This window comes from Toxorhynchites rutilus, chromosome 2, assembly GCF_029784135.1.
Source record: "Toxorhynchites rutilus septentrionalis strain SRP chromosome 2, ASM2978413v1, whole genome shotgun sequence".
Lineage (NCBI taxonomy): Eukaryota > Metazoa > Arthropoda > Insecta > Diptera > Culicidae > Toxorhynchites > Toxorhynchites rutilus.
In genome coordinates, this window is record NC_073745.1 from 338,110,093 (window position 1) to 338,128,787 (window position 18,695).

The window sequence follows — 18,695 nt, forward strand, 5'->3', positions numbered from 1 at the left end:
ATGTCTTCTGCCATGATCACTGCTGTCTAAATGCTGCCATATAAGAATATAAAGCTATAATTTCGCTGAGTCTTGATTATTTTCCATTATGTCATATTTTTCATGAATACTTGAAGATGCAGTTTAACGTTGTGGGTGTAAAGAAATTTGTCATTGAGGCAATTTTGCATATTTGAAATCTCAAAAAAAAAATAGACTACTGTTTGAAAGGGACAATAAAACTATAAACCTAACAAATTTTGATCAAAAAAGGGAACGTAGGAAATTGATTAAATTTGCGTTCAACAATACAAATAAAATCTAAAAAAATTACACTGAACGTTTATGTATAACAGTTCTGCTGAAAAGTTCATAAGGTTGACGTCTAGATAGCGCCTCTTGCAAAAATCTACTTGACTATCACAAAGCACCATCTTTCAATGGATACGTGTCAAAATTTGACAGCAATCGTTCGATTGGTTCGTGAGTTACAGCATTGAGAGTGAAGCAACTTTTGTTATTGTGAAAAAAAATGGAAAAATCACAAATCAATGAAAACGATGGCAAAATTGAATGAATTGGGCTTCGAATTGCTTTCGCATCTACCATATTCTCCAGATCTGCCCCCAGGGACTATTTTCGGTTCGCAGACCTGAAGAGAATGCTCGCTGGCAAGGAATTTAAGACCGATGATGAAGTGATTACCGAAACTGAGGCCTATTTTGGAAAAAACCGAAAAAGTACTATAAAAATGGTATCGGAAAGTTGCAAAATCGCTATAATCGCTGTATCGCCCTCGAAGGCAATTATGTTGAATAATAAAATAGAATTTTGCAAAAAAAATTGTTTTATTGTGTTACCTTATAAACTTTTCAGCCAATTGTTATAAATTAGGACTAGTTGTATTTTTTTCAAAGAAAACTTGAAAAAACTTTTGTTAGAAAAAAAATCTCTGTGGAAATGCCTTTTTCTTGTTTTTTGGGGAATTTGCATATTTTTGCTGTGAATATGAAAAAATAAAATAATTTTTTTTATGAAAATTTAGATAATTTTCTACATTTCTTGACTAAAAATATTTATGTCTTAAAGTTTTTGACTTATAATTTGTTGGTTATTTTAAGGACTATTCATATAATGTTTCTGAGAATTTAATTTCAATTTTGAAAATGTTTTTTTTCCAGTGTAATTTTTTTTATTTCTTTTATATTGTTTGATGACAATTTCCTACATTACATCTTTTGACTATGATTTTTTGGTATCATAGTTTTTAAGATAGATTTTTTTATATTAATAAAAGAAAAAAAAATGCTTTTTAGAAAAAATAGTCTTTTTTGGAGATTTTAAGCATGCCAAATTACTTAAATGAATAATGACTTTACATCCACAACTTTTCACTGCAATGTGGAATGGTGCTGTCCACTCCTCAGACGAATGAAATTCGTCCATTTCGAAACACTTAGTTTCAAATACTTAGATTCTCATGTAACTATGTAACGATTCCAATTTATTTTATATATGATAATCAATAAACAAGTACTGATTCCATTTGTAATGAGTGTTTGCATGAAAGCTGAAACTATGTTCAGTTCGATTTGCCTTTTCATCATGAATAGACTGACACACGAACAATCTAAGGCTTTGTGCAGGATAATTTTAAGAAGATCATGGTTTCATAAAGAAACTCATCACGCTCTTCATCCATTAGAGGATCGTTTACTGACCTTTATGTGCCAAAATTAGGTACCCTAACTATGGAGAAGTTGTAGGTTCAACAAGACGATGCAACATACCACACTGTGCGGGCCACAATTTCGCTCCTTGATTCAACATAGTTGGGCTATTTTTTTATGGAACTATGTAAAGTTTCTGGTCTATTTCGATATGCCGCAGACGATTGGCGCCTTGGATGCCACCATTTGTCCCGTTATCACTGATTTACGGCCTCCATTGTATTAAAAAGTGGATTTCTTCCGAGCCAGCCGAGGTCACCATATGACGGTAATCATTTATTTATTTGTTTATTTATTTTGACTTTACGTATTTACAACATGGCCAAACGGTAATCATATTGAAATTAAAATAGCAAACAACTACCTTTCAAACGAAGCCAAATTTATGATAATTAACTCTATTTCTCCTGTACAAAACGATGTAATATTGACGATATAGCAAACGTAGCATCATCATTTTCTGTATTATTTACGACTGCTTCCAACCGAAGCTTCGAGAAGTCGAATAAATGCTAAAATTACCAATGGTCGAAACTTGGGCAACTTAAATTTGACGTGTTTCTTTGAAGTGTGCATCCATGAAAAAAATCCCTGAGTACTCCTACTTGTGTAGGTGTGTTCATGTAGAATGTTTCCTCCGTTTTGATTTTGACTTTTGCTCTTCAGTTCTCGAAATCGCAACCAAGAAAGTGAAACAAAATCGGGAAACTTGTTTTAAACGGTACTTTCTGTATTTCCAAAAATTTCTTCGTTTCTTATGCTATTTTCGGTTGCATGATTTGGTCAGATCTGCCAAGGCGTCAATTTTCGTCTTTATGGTAGAGTGCATACTAAAAAAATCCCAAAAAGCGGGTGATGACACTTTACTAGCTATTACTAGCACCCTTGTTATACAGTACATGAACTACATAATTCTTAGAGTCAGTCACTGGCTAACGAAACAAACCGTAGTGAAAAGAACTGAACGATTCAACTGAACGCAATACAAAGCGCAAAGCAGTGAGTAACCTCCATCTTGGGGATTTGCACGAAAATGCTTAGGTTCTTGCAAGTAATCAAATTATACATTTGGCCATGTTGCGAAGGGCGATTAAACAGTTGTGGAAAACGTTTCTGAATTACAACCATTGCGCGCATTGCATCTGTTCTGCCCATTTGTTTATTTGTTTGAATTTCAAACATTATAAACACTTATTTCGTAACTTCCTAAACTGATGTTGCTCTACGTGTGCAGCAGAATGCTTTCTCTACGATATTCCAAAAAAAAAACTAAGTGATTACAAATAAATCACGAAACATAATGTTATGCAAAACACACAGGGCGAAATGCGTTTGAATCGCTTCAATCCATTTCAACAGCCATAGCGGGGATACAAAGCTTCAGCCGCCGCCCTAGAAACAAAGGGAACCTTCAACTTTTTACTATCTAGATCACAACCCAAGTCACCTTGTGGGGTGCACAGTTTGCTCATTCACCATGGTATTGTACTGAAGCCACATCACAAAACGGTGTCCATCAACATTAGGAAGAGAGCAATCAACATCATCAAGTCAACTGCGCGATCATCGTGCATCCTGTGTTTTTGTTCGATTGTTTCAGACCCCCGACCAAACAGTCCCTCGCACACATACACACAGTTCAAATTTATCTCGTTTCGTTTTGGATGCTGCAATGGGGTATTTAGAGATTTAGAAACTCGATGATTGTGTCGGTGTGATCTCCGTTCAAGAAGTAACTAAATGTCAAATGAAACTACGCGATGTGCAAGCGCATCTCAAGCTGCCAGAACCTAACCGAGCATTCAAACGTAAAGTGAGTTTTTGTTTCTTCTCCTTCCAACAGAAAAAAAAAGTGTTTCAATAGTAGCGAGTGTTTGCGACAGAAGTGCGGCGCTTGAACGCGCACATTTGCCGATGGTGTCGCTTGGGAAATAATCAAACCCAGCATTGTGTAGTGTGAGAAAAATAATTCATCAAATAAGGAAGCGCCCAACAAACGGCCGGCGTATTTATTGCAAAGTGAGTGAGTGTTCAGAAGCCGGGAACAAGTTCCATCCAACCATCCGATATCATGGGAACCAAGATAGAATACGTCGACTCGAGCCATATGTACGCTACCAACTACATCAGGAACTCGAAAGCAATCGCGGTGCTTTGGGCGATCTTCAGCATTTGCTATGCGATCATCAGTGTTGTTGCATTTGTCACACCTGGTAAGTATCCGACCCTAGTCATGATCGTGATGTGTAGAGCTTTCAAGGGGGGTTTTGTTTCGTTTCGGAGTGGCGCTGGTTTGCGAAAACTTGCTCGCCCTTGCGACTGGATGGTAAATATTTGCTCCGCACTGCGTGGAATAACGCGCTCCGATGAGTCAAAACAGTTGATGACCTTTCGTGCGAAGAGCGGTTTGGGTAACATATTTGTGTTGTATGAACATGCCCTGCTTACGATGGTGAATCTGTCCGGCGTTCAATCACGAACTGTTGCACATTCGTTGCGCGGAATACATTGTAGATCATTGGTGTTCTATGGATAGAACTGGTTTTGACGTTATATGTTCTGTTGAGTCACACCAGGTTATACATTCTTGGAAAGCTCATAAGCGCATAGAAATTTGATTCTTCTTGTGAAAATTTTCGAATTATGGCGATAATCAATGTCATGAACATTGTTGATGTCAATGTCACGCAAATGTGATCAGAATCACTCATTTTTTCTTATGAAGAATGGGTACTGAATACTTGTGAAATTCACTTATTTGCTTCTTGCAATATCCTGATCTATCAGTGAAACAACATATTTAATAGCAGTTTATTCACATTGTAAATCATAACTCTCTTCCCGAATCCATCAACACTCACCCTGTTCATCCTAACCAACGTATCTCTTTATCAGGTATGCTTATTATTAACGGTGAGGGGTCAGACACCTCATCCCTCCCTTTTTTTAAATTAACAAGGAAAACAATCCAGAAGCCATCATGGAATCTCAAACTATTTTGGGCAAGAGACCCCTTTTTCAAAATGAAATGGTACCCTCGACCCCTATAGCCAAATTTCTTTAAAAATTTTATCATTATCTTATTCACACAAAATACCCTCCAATTCAAAAACTTTGCGATTGGTTAAATGAATAGATGTCAATATTCTCTCATCAATTAATAGACATAAATTTCAGTAAACATCCTACGTAATTACTAATTATTAATACAAATTACAAATTATTATTCTTATAACAAGTTGGTACACGAAAACCAACTTATACAGTGTGTTATCGACCCCTGGGAAACCGACCGCATTGAGAATCTCTGCATTACATAAACTAATTTGTTTAGTCTGCTGCATTTAATTGTTCTTTTATAATCTTAGGCCACAAAATGGCCGAACGAATCAAAATCTGATTGATACGTACGAGAATCTCTGATGCCTCAGACAGTTAATTGTTTGTTTGCTGTTGAGTTTGATCATGAAACACTGTTTCTCATTCTGCATTCGCCGATGAAGATACTATTTCACGGATTATCCTTTCCTTCGATGCATAGAAGGGTACAGAGTGTATAGTTCACAGTCTGGGTATACCTTCACCCTTTCCCTTTACACACTTAGCTAACAAATTCTGGAGATTGTTGAATACAGTGGTCTCCAAAGCTTCTGGTAGAATCAAAGTGTCTGGTGTCAGGTGTCAAGTGACTGTTTGCTTGTATAACGTTTTAATATTTTCTTCGAGTTCATATTTACTTTAAGAATCCTCCAATGTGTCCAACTCAATTCCACCAAAATTTCTGGTTATTACAATAGATTCACTACCAGCATTAGCGGCGTAATTCTCGCTTCTTATCGCTTTATCATTCTCATGCTTCAAAATCATTGACTTGTTTTTTTCAACCAATTTCAAAAACTTACTGACTTCTTACTTCTGTTAATCAGGGAACTGATTTTCCAGGATTTTTGTTGCTTTTCGAAATCTTGCCTTGAGGGCTCTATTTAAGGTAAGCCCCTAGACTTCAGCAAATCCTGACTAGGGGAGCTACTAACCCTACAGATTCCGACGGCTCCAGATTGGTCCGTCCAAGTGAAATAAGTGGTCTGCTTTCCGGATTGGCAAATGCCCATTGTTTCCATCATTCGCTATCGCCAAAGGGGCTCAATTTGGTGAGATTTTACAATCTATCTATTTGCTGATTGCTAGCAAAGGAATCCCTATCTATATTTTCCTGTTCTTATCCTCCACTACGCCACTCGCGTGGGATCCTAGATAGACATTTTTGTTTCTATGCCCCATTCCTTCTCTGCTCTTCGCGCTCATTCCATGCGCGATAAAGGGCGAGATGTAAACAAAAAAAATTTTATCACCTCTCGAGTCGCCATACAGCGCTATCACATTGGGTCTTATCAAAACATGCTTCCCACGAAAAAGGTTAAAGTGCGAAACATCTAGCTAATTGCCGGCAATAAATATTTGCTTCTATTCCTTCGTCTAATGCGCTATACCTGGCGCAACTATCTTGGTAACTATTTAGAACAATCGAAGAAAAGTAAACGAAACATGTGGTTTCCTCCTGCTGACATTATTTTGTTTCTCAAATGCGCGTTGCGCTACAAATTTGATACTTGATTATTTTAATTTATTTTTAGCTTTGCTATCTAAGCTGAGTCCGTAACAACTTCCCTGAGCACTTCCCTAATATGGTCGTTTTGCATATTCGTTTTGCGTAAATTGGCAGAGTGACAGCCTTCTACGATAGCATCAATGAACAACGTAATGCTCGAGATAATTTATTTCTTAGTTCGACAATCATTTCCAAAGCCACTAATTTTCTCTCTTGAACTGTTGGCGTAGTCGGATCAAAAACGTTACAAAACGTTCGTGCCGGTTGTGATTAATGTACCTCAGTATACGATGCTCTAGTACGTACTGATGCCTTGGCTTGAGAAACTTATTGAAAATCTGGATAGTTACATCATAACATTGTTTCTCTGAACTCATATAAGAAATGGGCAAATGTTTAGAGCTGGCCAATTCCCCAATTGGTTACTTAATTGATACACTTATCGATTACAGCCTAGCTGAGTTAAATCGCTGAATATCTGATCGATTCCCAAACTGCTGCCTTTACTAGCCAATTGTCTAACCGACAGTTTAATCAAATCGATTGCCAAATCGATTTTTGTTTTATCGATTCCATAAATCGATCGTTATTTTATCGTTTCCCAAATCCATTCTTATATAACACATCACGGTTTCACTCTCGTCAATTCATTAAATCGAAAACACTTGATATGGAAATCGTAAACAGTTCCCAAACCAAATTATTCCAAAGAATTTGAAAGCACCGAAATAACAAATATTTATATTTTTCTTTCTTGCATTCTTACTTTCCAACAACGAAAAACGTCTGTTAATTATCACCTCTTGCAGAGCGCTACCGTCTGATTCTTTCCTCTTTTTCGATTTTATCACTCATATCAAAAATTCTAACAACAAAGCCAAAGCTATCAATCACTTTTCTATTGAACTCAGGTCATTTTATTGGTATCGTACCTCATTTAATCATTCAGTTTTTATATACCTTCAGCCAAGAATGTTTCATAACTGTTTTCCGTATTAATGTGAGTACAAATCAGCATTCTTGTAGCATTTTCATACAAACGAGTTTCATTCACATTTCGTATGCTATTGAATGATAGCCATTTTGCATATGTTTGAATTCCTCCAAATCTGAAATGAAAAAAAATAATATTAATGATCTCTCATCAAATTTTTTCATTCTCGTCGACAATTTGTAACATCCTGAACTTTTTGAACATAAATTTGCTTTGTAATATTGGTAATTTTTGAATATAAATTTACTAAACTTTAATTTTATAAATAATTAAATAATGAAAACAATATTTTTAGGGTAATAGCAGTGAAAAATGTACTATATTGAAAAAAAATTATGATTTTGAATGAAGGTAACCGGTTATTAATTATGGTATTATCCAAAGAAACAAGTCACTATGGAAAAGTCCATGTTATAGAACCATTTTTGTTTTTTTTATGTTCATTATTTCGTGATACTACATCTTTCATTTCTGTACTGGGGTGTAAATTTTAACTAGGTTAACTAGATTAACTAGATATTCCCGTGATGATTTTTTATATCACGGAAAAGCTATTTCGGATGTACGGAGAATTGAATAAGCTTGTCTTGATGATTTGAGTGTCAAACATCAAAAAGAGACCTCAGACGAATGAATATTATTTCGTATACATTTCAAAAGAACGCAAGACAATTCCAAAGGAAAACAAAATATTGAATAACCGATTTATTGAGAATTGATTTAGATGCAACTTCAAACAAATGATTACTAAGCCAACGGTAGGTCTAAGGTTATATCACTGGTATAACCCACTCCTACTTTTTCGTTTTGGGTGGGAAAAACTGTAGATTTGAATAACGACATCCTTCAACAATTGGGAGGTCAGAGTTTAGCTTTCATGAAGTCCCGTTCGCAGACTATCGACCGAACCAACCATGTCAGGATCAAATCAAAGAGTTCTGTTTTTGTTAAGAAAGCAAAACAAAAAAGTCGTATCCATAGGGTTTGTAGACAAATCTTTGGGCTTATACGGACAACATGATTTCGCTATAAATCTACAGAGTGTGACATTATTAGAGCTGTTTAATCTGTTTACTCGTTTTTCGCAGCTTCTACTGATCGCTGAGGAACGTTTCTGAGCCACACAGGTGTGTTGTCAAAAGATTGTCGCAAACTCGATGGAGTGCTCATTATACTGCTGTGAAACCAATTTATGGGGTGATCACAACCTCTTGAGTATTGTGCGACTCAAATACTGGATCAAGTGCACGGTCTCTCCTACCAGAATGTTATGATTTAATACTTCTGTGTTATCTGTACTTCTGATGCGTTGTACCGCATGATCTAGCGTAGAATATTTGCAAACCAAAGGATCATCTCTGAGTAACGTTCTGACCAGACTCAATGCACTGGTAATTTTTTTTTTGCTGTTGAAAGGAACATTCTAGTCGAAATGGCCATTAATAAGGTTTCATTAAATCCATTGATTGATACTTATAGAAGAATTCCTAAGATACTTCTAGATAACTAGATAAGATAAAATGAGCAAACCGGGCGAAAGATCTTCCGGACTCGGTCCAACGATGGAGGAGGGAATGTTGGAGTACATTGGTCATTTTCATCGGGAATTACAAAAACCGGAATTTTCAAGCAATTCAAACTCGACACATGTTATAAGTACCTGACAGCGAACTGAAAAAGTCGATTTGACAAACTGGCAACCACGAAGCTTCGCAAAGGCAGCTTTTGCTAGAGATATCAGGACTCCGTAGCCATTTGATGACCGCTGGAATTCTAATGATGTAATCAATGAGATTACATTGAATGTGTTACAGTTCATCATCAAGTGGGACTTCCATAAACTGATTCCAAATTTTACAGTTAATTCGAATCTGTATCTAACCGTGTACGTTTCTGTGGCAAATCTTGTGGAGAGGCTTATAAGGCATTGAAAAATTGCGATCAACTATGGGACAGATATGTTTAACACTTTGATCCTCGTATCGTTATTGCTGCGCATTCATTGAGCCCGCAACAAGAGAGCGAAAGCGCACTTAACAGGAAGCAGTCGAAACTATCAGTTCCAGTGACTAACGTGTGAAGGTTTTATGATTTCTTGTTCGTCATATCTAATATCATAACGTAATCATACGTTTAATGTTCAGATAAGTTTGGAGGGGTGACATCCTAGTGACCGCCCCAGGTGTCACCCGGTCACGCTACGCTACTGGGTAATAGGCTTAATTTAAACATTATTTACAAGTATCGATACAGCCTATAATTTATAAGACTAAATAATCATTTGTAGAATAGTGACTGTCAAAACCAATGATAAAATGTTTGCGTTAGTAAGTTCCGTAAAAAACAAGCATCGTGAATTTTTAAGTTTTTGTAGTTGTTTAAACTATTTTGTTTGCTGTTTTCATGTAAAGTGCTGGAAAAGGTAAGAATCTACTACAAATGGAATCTTGCAGGAATCTTCATTAAAATTGGTATTTAAATAGTATTACAAATTTGGGACAAAAGTGTTCGGGAATTGAGTCAGTGACAAAATAGTGTTCGGAATTTGAGACAAATGTAATTGAACAAATTAATTTCGCTAAATAGTACAATTTTTGAGTTATGGGACACTGTTTAACCCTTTCACTACGGCAGTGTGCTCCATCGGAGTGCTACCGCTGAACGGAGCACTGCGCCGAAAGGTATGCACATCGCGCTGGTGTGATCGATGTGCAGTATCACTCTGATGTCGTCTATAGACGACGCTCGTAGAGAAAGGGTTAATGGCCAACAAAGTTCAAATGTTAGGAATTGAGGACAAGACGTTAAGTCTTTAAACGTAAATAACATGATGGACATCAATTATTCCATGACATGAGTCTAGCTCTCGTATTTATTCAATTAGTAGCAACATACAATAGATTACCGATTCTATGTATGAATACATGAGTCATAACATATTCGCAACAAATGAATTTGTTTTGAAGTCAGTAACATCAGTGATGCCTAGACATACCGATTAAACTATAAAAGTATAGTGCAACCGTTTCGATAATGAACAACCTCATGTTTTCAAAACAACCGATTCTTCAATAATGTTATTTTATACACAACATCCAAAATCATGTTAGCTACTAGCTTTAAATGTATTATTGATGCAGCACAGATTTGTAAATCGCGATGGTTACGGTCCAGTCTCCCACCAGAGTTATTGCTTGCTATTGCTACATTTTCTTTCTTTCTCCTCAGTCAAGCGGAAAACCGATCATGGAATTACAGACATACTATAGACCAGGAAAAAAAGACTCGGTGGGAATTTTCGACAGACCCCAGCTCCTCAAGCTCCACTGTTGCGTAAAAACCAAAACAAAACTTGCGGCGGGGCCAAAAGGAGCGGCAGTTGGAAGCTAATTAGCGTTCGGGCGAACGAACGGAATGTTGGTATTTATTTTGTGCGGAATCTGGTACCAAACTTTTTTTTTCCGACCGGGAGGTTTCCATTGGGCAACGCACTTTATTTTCGTTTTCCGAAGACGACCTTCGCTCTATGCAGCTATGATTGGGAGAAACACTGTAGCAATCGGCAACCGGCGTGCGAAAATTTTCTGCCAATAAAATTTGATGATTGTTCACGAAATGATGCGAAGTTGTTTTGCAAATGATGATACAAGTTTAGGTTCAGTGACCACCAATAGGGAGTGCCGATGGGAGCTTGTCACCTGTCATAGATCAATTTCACGCCAAATTATCCCCGACCATGTAGGATTTTTTAAAGCTTCCTGTATAATGTGTTAGCTACCCAAAACTAGAATTCTCAGTACAATTAGTGCAGAATTTTAACAGTGTAATTGATGTTTGAAAACTATTTAACTTTCTAGGTTAAAAATAACTTGGTTAATGAAAAAAAAATTGTAATAATGATTGTGGGTACACCCGTATGAAAAGTAAGTCACAATTGAATTTGGTGGATGGTTTTGTTTGTTTAAAGCAAAAAAAGATGTCCGCAGATCGCCGTTAAATGCACTTTCAAGCAAACAACTAACCCGTTCCATTCTCTTTTTTTTTCTCTCACATTCGAGTTTTCTCGGTATTGCGATTGATGCGATTGAGCTGAGCACTGCGTGAAAATCGTCCCCAATACGAGCAGATTCACAAAAAGTTATTTTTCCACATGACAATGCTCGACCTCATGTTGGCAAACTCGTTGAAACCTACTAGGGAATACTAAAAATACTACACTTGAAATAATTCGTACACGTTCACAAGTTTAAATAATAGGTATTTCGGATTTTGTTGATGAACAATTTGAATTAATGGAAACTGGACGTATTCCCATTTTACCCTGCGCATTTCTGTGCTCACCATAGGATTGGGCGAGCTTCATAAATCGGCGAGGTGATTAAATCGGTACCAAAGTATCGATCTTTGAAAAATCAAAAGTTTTTTTTTTCCCCCATTTATCTGTTTATTCTATAGGAGTGTCGTCTTCTCTTTAAACGGAAAATACAAATTTCTCATTTCTATTCAAACCTTAAAAGCATTCTATTTTGTTTCTCAGCATGAAGGCCACAAAAAAGTTTTAATGTCCTTAAAACATTTTCCAGGGTAATTCCAGGGTGTCGTTTCTTTGAAAAAAAAAATAATTGAATAGAATTATTAGAAATGCAACAACAGGTATCTGTCCAAAACTCAGCTGACAACGATCCCATAAAAGCCAATCGTGCCATACGTATTTCATGTACTCGAACTCGAAGTCGAAGTCAATTTTGACGTCAGTTCTATAAACCAACCTTTCGCATAGAATTGATGTCAACATCTAGATCAGTGATGTGCACCCGTGGCCGAGTGGTTAGCGTCTCACATTAACATGCCGGGTGTTCGGGTTCGATTCCCGTTCTGGCCGAGGGAGTTTTCGTCAAAGAAATTTCCTTCGACTTGCACTGCGTTCACGCGTATTCTAGCCGAAGAAATTCTTTAATTACGTAAAGTCTAAGCTCAAAAGCAATAACTTCCCATCGCAGATGCATCTCGATGAGGATGTGAGGAATTCTTCGAACGAAACTTGTAATCTCTTTGCAAATTTCTTTCAGGAAGTATATACCACATTTTCCGAAGAAAATCGCGATCGGAACTACTTTTCATTTTTACCGGATTATCCAAATGACATATCGATGAACTATCTTTCACAACAGGAAATATGCCATGCACTAAAAAAATTAGACGGAACAAAAGGACCAGGACCTGACGGAATAGCACCTATATTCCTAAAGAACCTGGCTGAGGAACTCACCCTTCCCTTACATTGCATTTTCAATATGTCACTTCAAACTGGAATATTCCCAGAAAAATGGAAACAATATTTTTTGGTACCTATCTTTAAACCAGGCGCTAAATCTGACGTACGTAATTATCGTGGAATTGCCATTATCTCTTGCATTCCTAAACTATTCGAAGCAATAGTCAACGAAAAAGTCTTCCAACAAGTAAAGAATAGAATTACGTGTATGCAACATGGCTTCTTCAAAGGCCGTTCAACTGCAACTAATCTGTTGGCTTTTGTGACTTTTATTTTGAATGCAATGGAAAATGGCAAACACGTAGAAACTCTTTACACTGACTTCAGTAAAGCATTTGACCGCATCGACATTCCATTACTACTCTTCAAATTGCAGAAAATAGGAATGGAACAAAAACTCTTAAACTGGCTCAATTCTTATCTAACAAATCGTGAACAAATTGTTCATTTTCAAAATTCTCTTTCAAATCCAGTAAAAGTCACTTCGGGAGTCCCACAAGGCTCTCATCTTAGTCCTCTTCTTTAGATTCTGTACGTTAATGACATCTCCTTCGTTCTCAAGCGTATCAATGTACTTGTGTATGCTGACGACATGAAGCTTTTCGCGGAAATTGGAAATGAAAACGACATCGAAGCATTTCGAAACGAAATACATGTATTCCATACTTGGTGTGATAAAAATCTACTAACACTGAATGTGAAAAAGTGCAACTCTATAACATTTAGCAGAAAAAAACATGTACCAAATATTGTAATATGTCTTGGAAATCAAAATGTAGAAAAATGTGAAATAGTTAGAGATCTAGGCGTCGTCCTGGACTGTAAACTCACATTCATAGAACACTACAACTCTGTAATAAATAAGGCGAATAGTGTGTTAAGTTTTGTCAAACGCTTCTCACATAACTTCCAGGACCCATACACAATAAAGCTTTTATATATTACATATGTAAGGCCTATTCTGGAATACTGTAACATCGTTTGGAACCCGTATATGGTCGTACATGAAGAACGCATTGAGTCAGTCCAGAAACAGTTTCTTCTATTTGCACTTCGTAAACTCAACTGGACCTCATTTCCACTTCCTTCATATGAAGCACGCTGCATGCTCATAAACATCCAAACACTAAAAGAACGCCGTGAATTTGCAATGCTTTCTTTTGTTAATGACCTAATTTCGCAACGAGTACAGTCAGCTGAATTACTAGAAAAACTAAATTTCTATGTACCTGGGCGTCAACTAAGAACGCGAAATTTGTTTCTAACCAAAACATCCAGAACAAATTATGCAAATAACGCCCCTATCAATCGCATGATGCGTATATACAATCAGCACTGCGAAATAATTGACACAACAATGAATAAAAAACAGCTAAAAAGAAACATGTACCGCAAAAATTATATTTAACCTAAGAAAACATTGTAACATTAGTGTATAAGTGTGTAGTCTACATTTGTTTGACGAAATGAGTAAATATATAAATGTGGAGCTCGATGATATCATATAAGGCGTTTGTCTTTATACCGTCTGGTGGTGAGCACTTGTGTATTTTCGCATCACACATACGTTGTTGTTGGTTTTATATGATTGAAATGGTCTGTATATAATGGATCACACTGGTTTCGAAGCCTCGTTCTATTGAATTATGCTGCGCTGCACTTCTTTATTTTGCGTTCTATTACATTGCACCGCGAATTATTGTATTTGTTTCTATTCAAATTGCAACACATATTATGCTATTAAATTCATACCTCTGTTGTATGACGAACAAACGATTTATTATGACAAAATTATCACTAAAAATGGAAACATGCTCTATAGAATTTAAGCGCTGTGTGATACTGATGCCGATGTAATTTTTTTTTGTAATCATAACACTGACAGCTAAGCGGTTTTAATATTTCGGTAAACATTTTGATGCGTTATAAAATAACATTCGAAGTGATAAACAAGCGGATTGTGTACAGTAATTTCGTTGTCCTATGTCAAAAAAGGTCATATTCTAGACACAGCCCCTTACATTTTTTTGTAGAACTGCTGAGTATTTACGTGAGCGTGGCATATTTTGTATGCTCTACTTACTTCAACATAGTACATAGTTCAACAATGTTGTAGCCCCAGTTATTTGAGACATCTTTGTAGAACGAAGTTTTATTTCTATCTCTTGAAATAACCGATATAGCACTTTTTTTTAGGTTGCTTTAGGATCACCATGAAAGAAAACTGTTTGTTTGCTCTAACTTTTATATCTCAAGTTCTACATACAAACTGTCTTCGAAAGACTTTTATTTCTTCCCAAAACATACACTCGTTTGTTTGCCATTTTTTCTGGGGAAAACATAAAAAAATGTTTGTTGATGGAGTTTGAAACAACAATGTTCACTCTATATAATATTTAGATTCCAAAGCTATGTTTTTTTATGTTTGAGTAAATTAAAATTGAAATCATGAGTTTTTGGGTGAAAACCCATCAATAACTTTGAGCAGGATTATGATATTGACAGTGGCGTACATGACCGGGTTGTCTTAGGTGTCACCTCTTATATCAAACCTTTGTTATAAGTCTTTGTTTCGGGTTTTAATGTAAATCAAATTAATCAAACCCAGAAACTTATTTATTCTAATATTAGATGAAAGGAACAAAAATTCATAATATCTTCACGCACCTCGACTTAACATCAGCAAATTTTCTGAACAAAAAATCAATATCAATAGGCATTAGTACATTCACATTTAACTACCTATAAAGCCAATTCATTTACCTTGTTGAGCCTCGCGTCGGTCCATGGAGAATGACACTTAACTTTCCGTTTGATTCGTGCCGGACCCATTGGTCGGGCAGCTAGAAGATGATGCTAAGAAAAGTCCTCTGTCGTTACATCGGACCTATCTATTGGACTTTAGTGAGCCAGGTGGAGAATTTCTCGTCGGACCTCTAGCTCGGTCAGAGTCGGCCAAGTCGGAGTGTGGAGATGTCTAACGAACCGTTAACTGCAGACAAATTTCAAACAACTTTAACTTTGAAGAGCCTCTTTCAGGCGATACCATATAGACGTTAACGGTTAGTAACAGCTTCAAACTAACTTCATAACTTGGAAGTCCCACAATTTCCATTCTGCACTTGACAAAACCTCTAATCTAAACAGAGTGCGAAGCCGAAATTTTTAGGTCATTTTTTAAATGTTGTAACTTCGTGAAAATCCAACGCATGGAGATGGGATGTATATCATTTTAAAGCTTAAACTTTCAAGTTGAGGAATAGTTAGAAACGAATGTTGTGTATCGCTCATTTCGGGAGTACGCATAGTATTTTGTATTTGTGGTATAATTTGCGATAAAGAGTTCCTCTTATTTACTCCACACCTTGATCGATCAGCTAGAAAATACGTGAACAGTTTTTTCAATATGAAACGTTCACAGAGGTTTAGGGGATATACTCGCCATGATATACATCCCATCTCCATGCGTTGTTTTTCATTATATTACAGCATTTCAAAAATCGCATAAAAAATCGTCTTCGAGCTTTGTTCTTCTGATTATTTTTATCGAGTATATTATTCATTCCACATCCAACTTATGTATCTGAAGCATCCGTTATTTTGTTAGTATTCTAGTGTGCTTTAAGTTTCCATAGGGTTTATTTCTCCAGTGCATGCTGTATCCAAACGGTATTTCTCAAGACCAAAGCACCAGACTTATCCAATTCCTGATGAGGATCTGTCATTCCCATCAAGAGTCAGAACCACCAAATGGTCTTTCGATTAGACTGTTTCATGAACTGCTAGTAGAAGGAATTCGTGCACTCGATCTATTCTTCAAGCTTTTGGCAGAATCTCACAAAACTTCAATAGCTCTGATCAGCCCATCGTTGTGCGCATAAATCTCCATCGAATTGGGTCTATAAACCCAATGAATACGACTTTATATTTCACTTTCTCAACAAAACCGTGAACTGCTCCATTCGATCCTGACATCGTTGGAGCATCGTCGAACGATTGTGAAATGCACTTCATGAAATCTCAACGGTTACTCTCCAGATCGTGAAGGATCGTTACTCAAATCAGCAGCCTTCTTCCATCAAAAACGAAAAAAAACTTAAGACTGAATCTTTTGCATAGATCATGCTGAAATTTTGAACGTGGGACTTCGTTTTAATTTCCGTTTAATTAAAATCCACTTGTTCATTGGTTCCGAAATGTTTATACCACCTCAACTCTTAAAACTCGATTGTTGTCAATATCTTGATCCCACTAAAATTTATTGATGGTGTTGACGTAGGACTACGTCTTTCATTTCTGCACCGGGGTGTAAGTTCAAAGTTTCGGAAGCGAGAGAGTGACGCTGAACTGCAAGGTTTTGAACGTTAATACCTCATCACTGGCTGAATGGAGTGGTATAATAATCACTTCATCCGAAGGATAAAATGTCAACGAGTTATATGATTGTCACTTATTGGTTCAAAAAATCGTTTCAATAGCTTAAAAATTGCTTTGAAAGCAAGCTATTGAAGCTATTGAACAATCTAGCTCATTGATTATGATTGGTGATCGCAATGTGTTCCCGAACACCGACGCAAAATCTAGGCACCTGGAGAAACCGTCATAGTGAATACTTTTTTTTTTTTATTATGACATAATATTATAATTACAATTCATTTTAATAATTTATTAATCAATGGGTTATCGGGATACGGTTTTCGATTCCACCCTCAGTGAGATCACTCTCTTTGAAGAAGGTGTTTGTTCACTTTACTGCGCTAGATCGAGGATTCAACATTTCTCGTTCTATTTTATCAAAGGTAGTTTTCGAGTCTGTTTCGCAAGGAAGATTTGATTTTCAGCTTGAATAATTGCATATTTCGTTCACTTTTCAACTCTATTGGAAGTGAATTATACAGGCGTTTTCCATGGTAGGTGAAAGATTTTTTTGTGGCTTCGGTATTTGGACGTCTAATTGTTAAGATGGCTTGGTTCCTCAACGGATATCGATGGGAAGTTCTTTGCAGAGATTGGTTGTGTAAAGCAGCAGAGTTAGTGAGCATGTTGTGCATTTGTACTAGAGACTGAAGATCACGGAGTGCTAACATCGGAAGAACCGCAGGTGCAGCTTGTTTATACAGCCCGACGGTCGAATACAACGAAGGCCTTTTGTAGACAGCTTTCAAACATCGATTCTGCGTTGACTGTAGGGTTTGCAGTTTTGTTTTGCTAGCAGCTCCCCAAATTGACACCAGATACTGTAGATTAGATTGTACAAACGCATAGTACATATCAATCAATGGTTTGGTCGGCAGGAATTTAGACACTTTCCACAAGATTCCACAAATTACACTTAAATCACGTTGAAGCAAATTGATATGCTCATTCCAAAGTAGCCGGGAGTCAAATATCAAACCAAGATACTTGAAATTATCTACTTGCTCTAACGTCGTACCGTTGACTACGAGCCCAGCATGGCGATCCACTTGAAGACGAGATGAATGGAAGAGCATATATTTGGTTTTTGCAAGATTGAGTGACAGTAAGTTTTCATTGAAAAACTGTTGCAGCGTAGCCATGTCCTCTGCCATATGGCGAATAATCTGGTCGGGGTTCGGGTCTTGGTATGAGAGAGACGTATCATCCGCAAAGAGTCGTGGATTTCCATGAAGACTTAGTTTGGCCAGATCGTTGATGTATAACAAAAAAAAAAATAAGGGCCCCAAGTTACTACCTTGTGGCACTCCTACCGTAGTGTGACGAACGGAACTCATCGCACCGTTAACATAAACGAATTGCGTTCTGCCTGTCAGATAGCTCCTTATTAGATCGTTTGCTACTCTTCTCACTCCGAAAATTTCCATTTTGAGTAAAAGAATTTCATGATCGATTGTGTCGAAGGCTTTTTTCAAATCCAGGAACAACACACCTTCGATTTTCCTTGTATCCATCGCATCATATATCTCATTGACTAATTCACAAGCTGCTGTCCAGGTACGCTTCTGAATCCGTATTGGCGGCTATATAGTACGTCATGTTGTTTGAGAAACTGGATGAGTCTGGTCGCAAGTAACTGTTCAAAAATTTTGCTCAAAACTGACAAGACTGATATTGGGCGATAGTTGTTGA

At 36.9% G+C, this 18,695-nt stretch overlaps 1 protein-coding gene across 8 annotated transcripts in view; it reads left to right on the forward strand.

Annotated features, from left to right (window-relative positions):
• LOC129769707 (LHFPL tetraspan subfamily member 3 protein) overlaps positions 1-18,695 on the forward strand; it is a 51,397-nt gene that overhangs the window by 10,330 nt on the left and 22,372 nt on the right. For all 8 annotated transcript variants that reach the window (XM_055772123.1, XM_055772125.1, XM_055772131.1 and 5 more), the window contains exon 2: positions 3,553-3,922. In XM_055772123.1, coding sequence (XP_055628098.1) covers positions 3,781-3,922 — 142 coding nt within the window. In that variant the 5' untranslated portion in view covers positions 3,553-3,780. The remainder of the gene's footprint in view (positions 1-3,552; positions 3,923-18,695) is intronic.